Source organism: Papilio polytes, unplaced genomic scaffold (assembly GCF_000836215.1).
Source record: "Papilio polytes unplaced genomic scaffold, Ppol_1.0 DF824493.1, whole genome shotgun sequence".
Taxonomy (NCBI): domain Eukaryota; kingdom Metazoa; phylum Arthropoda; class Insecta; order Lepidoptera; family Papilionidae; genus Papilio; species Papilio polytes.
The window spans coordinates 109182-114483 of NW_013524711.1; the positions used below are offsets into that span (position 1 = coordinate 109182).

At 34.0% G+C, this 5302-nt stretch overlaps 1 protein-coding gene across 2 annotated transcripts in view; it reads right to left on the bottom strand.

The window, feature by feature from the left end:
* The window catches only part of LOC106099257, a 5110-nt gene extending 2581 nt beyond the window's left edge, over positions 1-2529 (bottom strand). The window contains exons 1-3 of one of the 2 annotated variants that reach the window (XM_013277857.1): positions 2174-2266; positions 1938-2072; positions 243-350 (exon numbers count right to left, since the gene is read on the bottom strand). In XM_013277857.1, the coding sequence (XP_013133311.1) occupies positions 243-350; positions 1938-2030 (201 nt within the window). In that variant the 5' untranslated portion in view covers positions 2031-2072; positions 2174-2266. Of the gene's footprint in view, positions 1-242; positions 351-1937; positions 2073-2173 lie in introns of both variants that reach the window. The other variant, XM_013277777.1, reaches the window with a different exon arrangement.
* Positions 2530-5302: the final 2773 nt, after the last annotated feature.

The following is a 5302-nucleotide window of genomic DNA, read 5'->3' on the forward strand; positions in this document are numbered from 1 at the left end:
AGCTCTACCACTGTTATTTAATGTAAGATAATACTAAGAAATATTGTCAATTAAGGTTGGGCAACAGTCACTTTGCCATTTTGGCAGATTCAGCTGGTTGTGTGATTGCCATCTTATGTTATAAAAAAAGGTTTAGTGGGTATGCCTCATTATGGGGAGAATCCCACATAACTTTGATCCCCCCCTTATATAAATAAAGGCTCCGAGCCCCTCAATGTGGAATTAAAATGAATTACACTCACCTCAGAAGAATCCACAACCAAAACATTTGTTCTATAAAATTGCATTCTCTCTCTAAACTTTGTAAAATCATTTAGACACATGTTTAGATTACCTTCCATTATATTATTCTGAAAATAATTAAAAAAAAATTTAGTTACTAGCTTTATCAGTGAAAGTCTATCTATCTTACTAATATTATAAATGCGAAAGTTTAGAAGGATGGATGGATGGACGGATGGATGGATGGATGGATGGATGGATGGATGGATGGATGGATGGATGGATGTTAGCGTTTGTAGCCTAAACGGCTGAACGGATCTCCATGAAATTTGGCACAGATTTAGAGCATAGTCTGCAAGTACACATAGGCTACTTTTTATCCCGGGAATAGTTACGGTTCCCATGGGATTCATTAATTTAGTTTTTTAATGTTCACTCGATCATTCTGCAACGGTTCAACATATCTCATTGAAATTTGGCACAGATATAAAACAAAGTCTGGAGTACACATGTGATTAGCTTCATCCCAGAGAAATGTCCAGTTCCCGAGGGATACGTAACTTTTTGTAATTTATATAGTTCGTATGTTTTCTAATACCACGCGGACGAAGTCGCGGGTAACAGCTCGTACTATTATAATAAAACGTAAACACACACTTCTTTGTTGCCTAACATGTCAGCAATTATAGCATATTTTTTAATAATTCTTTTTGTAATAAAAAGCCCTACACTTATGTCATGCTTTAGACTATGTGTTTTCATGCCATTAAACATAGGGGGTTAATATTTTGGATAAAAACTGCAATGTGGGAATGAGACCATAAGTTGCTGCCAACATCAAGAAAGCAAAATTTCCATAGTAAGGTAATTGGTATTTTGACATTTGCAATTGATTATTTGACACATGTAAACTATAAAATAACATTTTCAAGATTATGCGGATGAAGTCGTAGAGGAACAGCTATATGGATTAAAAAATGACCCGAAATTTCGTCGCGCGATTTTGAGCTAAATTATTTAACTACATCGTAGTCTTTGACTCCAAAAATCAGACAAAAAAAAGAATGGGACCCACCTACAAGCATTACCTTTCGGATAAAAAAAGAATTATCATAATCAGTCCACTAGCGGCGGAGTTATGCCGTAACACACATAAAAAAAAACATACAGACGAATTGAGTACCTCCTTCTTTTGGGAAGTCGGTCAAAAAAAATAACTTACTAAGTAGACTGTGTTCTATTAGTTACAAATTATTAAAATAAAATATAGTGGAATTTATTAAATTATTTGTTGATTTTTAAGTAAGGCCATACATTTTCATAATATTAAGCTTAGAATCAGATGTTTAAGAAAGAATAGCTTTGCAAGGAAGGGACCAAAAACTACAAACCAATAGCAGCAAAGAATCAAGGTTGCCATGGTTACATAAATTCTCAGCCAACATCAAGAACCTTTGTTATCATTTAAGCATTAAAGTGTTTATAATGTTAAGAGGAAAGTTTATAATATTTGTAACTAGCTTTTACCCGCAGCTCTGCTGTGTGGAATAAAAAAAAAGGAAGTAGTAGGTTCTTCCAGATTCCAGACTATCCTCTACATCTATGATAAATTTCATCGAAATCCATTCTACAGTTTAGGCTACAAACTCTAACATCCAACTATACTTTCGCATTTATAATATTAGTATACAGTATAAAATTATTGATATACATACCCTGTATTCAGTGCACATATCAGCTCTAATGAAGACCCTTTGCACCTCCATCGCCACCTGGATAGTGTCCAATAAACGCGTAAAAGATGCCATACGACTCTCACACAAGTAGCACAGTTGAGTGTTCTGCGTAAACTGAAAAAATACCATAGAACACTTGTACACCCATTCAACAGAAATATATAATTAGAATATAAATATGGACAAAAATCTGTTGCAAACTCGCATAGACATACCAATAGAGATGAAAATCGTTTAGGCGTGAGACCTTAAGACTATCAAGTTAATGGATAACTCACTGGTTCCGAATACTTCAAAGCTTCAACGGCCTTCTTGTAGACTTTGGAATACACTAATCGCGTTTCTACGTCGCTTTTGAAACACAACGCACAATGTGCAACTTTTTGAGAATAAACGTCTTTGTAAATTTGCATCAAATCTATTAAAGCCATTTTTAAATCCTTCAAATAAGTAATTAATTACATCACAGTAATCACAAACTGAAATATAGCGAAAACCTCTTTATTATATTTTTGTTTTTACAAATGTAAATAACTTTCATCTTTATTTGACATTTTTTATGTCTCGATTTTTCTCATGGAGACAGAAGTACAGTGTTGCCAATGAAAATTTGTACCCGGCCATATACCTAATGTAAAAAAACCTTTTTATCTAGGAAAAGATCATCCGTAGGCCCTAAGCACAAGTAAAAAAACAAAACCTTTCAATATTAGCTAAATGCCGTTAAACCTTTAAACAGTTTGTTTACGTCCCGGCTTTGTTTTATAAAGGAAATATAAGTAATTTTTTGAGTTTGTACTGATCATTTTATCGACTTTTTTATTCTAAAGATATTTGATAAACTAAAGAAAAACAATAACTTATTTCGAGACGTTAGAAAAGCGGTAGATTCTGCTACAGTTTTTTTGTAATTCAAAACCGTAGAACACGGCAATTGCCATAGCATTGGGTAAAGTCACATGATCACATGTCACTGTACTTCGTTCACTTTACCAATGGACAGACTATTTAGTAAAGTATTTTCCATGGAAGTAATAAGTACTACGAACAACAGGAATGAGTACTACCTGTACATCTTGCAGTTAAAATAAAGAAAACAAAACCTTATGCTAAGGGCATAAGAGTCTTGTTGCACGCCCAATAAAATTGAACTAGAGTGAGAGGGCTACAAGTGTCCCTTTCTAACAGTGACTAGAGTTACCAGATAGCGATTCTTTCGTTTTTTGTAGGAAAATAGGCGATTGATTTAAAGTGCCACAAGGCTCTTGTGGCACCTTTTTGACATTGACAGAATGGCAGCAAGGTAATATGTCCGCATTAGAGGGAAATTCTTTCCTTTTGAAAACGATAACGCAAAGTGTTAAGGAAGTACTTGTATCTTACAATGAAACTAGGAAATGCTCCAGACTTCGTTTGTCGGTTAGAAGGCTCTATAGCTAAAGAATCTTTGTAGCAAACTTTTAGCAATGCACTCTCTTGAGATAGTTAGGGAAGGAATAGTTTTAACATAATAGAAATAGTCTTACTTAGCGCTCATCTACGGAATAATAGAAATCTTAATTTTTGTTGTTTATAATCAAAATACAGTACAACTATGTTGTTAGTTTTTGATACATTAATGAGTACACACAATAATTTCCTTAATACGTAAGTAAATATAAAATTAACGTCAAGAAGGGCATACTTCCAGGTGCAAAGTAAAACACGTTACAATAAAGGGTCGGTCACTGCAATTTAAAATAGGAAATAAAACAATAACATTTTTTATATAACATTATATATAATATAACAGTATATAACATTTTTTAAACAACAAATCTAAAAATATGCGTCGCCTTGAGAGTTAGGGAATTTCTTGATTAACAAATGGTAACAAATTCTGATCGCAACAGACACACGATGATTCACATTTTCAAATGTAATTACTGGACCCCCTACTTCTTCTCAGCGATAAAAAATAATTCCCACTTATAAAAAAACTCTGTTGCACTACTTTTAAATGTTTTCAACATATATTTCATGGAATAACATTAAAAAGCCACACAACATGCGTAAAGTAACGACGCGAAGTGAACTGACAAGCTATGTCACTATTACCCTGACATTTAATGTTACTTTTTGTTGCCGGTTGCCAAAAGAATCATGTACATCTGTAATGTAATGAAGTAAAAACATTTACTTCTAAAATGTTTCAATTTTTTATAATAATTTATTACCGACATGTTAAAGCAATATTATTTGTTGCTACATGTAAAACCTTAATACAAAAATGTAATCAGCAGTCTGTGTGGAAGGAACAGAAAATGAAAAATCTTGTTTGGTAGTTTCATAAATTTTATATTTTCATAGATAATCCGACTGCTTCCGAATATTGTCAAACGATGTCTGGTTTTCTACCATTCCATAGTTCAGTTCATTCTTGTCATTTGAAGTTAAGAGAACAGTACTATTCTGTAAATAAACTGCGTATTTGGACCAAAACTCTTTGCCTATATTCGGATCAAATAAACACCACAATAGTTCGATTATTGCTGCTGCTTTCCTGTGAAATATACCTTCACTGTTCCACGACTAAGCATTCATAGTCATACACGCAGAGCTGCGAGCTGAAAATCGTCGTTGAGCGACTCAAAGAATAAAGTTCAAGTAGTTTTTTTTTATTAATTTATTGTGTAACTCTGCCACTATGCGATATTCGTATATGTTGATGCAAATTGATGCGTGATTTGAAACGTTTCCGACATTGAGGACAGTTGACTGACGCACTCTCCGGCGGGTGGACGTATTTCGTGTGTTGATGTAAACAGAGACGACTTTTAAATTGTTTGCCACATTTCGCACAAATGTGGACTTGACCACCTGGAAGGGAAAAAAATTAGAGACATACAGATAAGAACCAGATTTTATGGACATGTTATGCAACGAAATGATGGGGACATAAACCAGAAAGTGTTAAAATTGAATGTGGATGGCTACAAATGAAGAGGAAGACTGAAGAAAGTATGGATTGTGTGAAAGAGGATATGCTTAAGAAAGGAGTGGATTCAGATATGACGGCTGATAGAGATGTATGGAAGAGCAGCACTTACTGTGCCAACCCTCCATAAGGGATAAGGGCAAGTTGATGATGAGATAAGAACCAGATTTTGTAACTTTCTGAAAGTTACACACATACCAGGCCAGTTAGACAGCGTTGAATTACTGGATTGGTTTTCCTAGCATAATATAGCTAAGTTGCATTGTTGCAGAATTGAAAAAACTTACGCCATCCCACTAATATTATAATTGCGAAAGTTTAGATGGATGGATGTTACAGTTTGTAGCCTAAAATACTAAAAGGATAT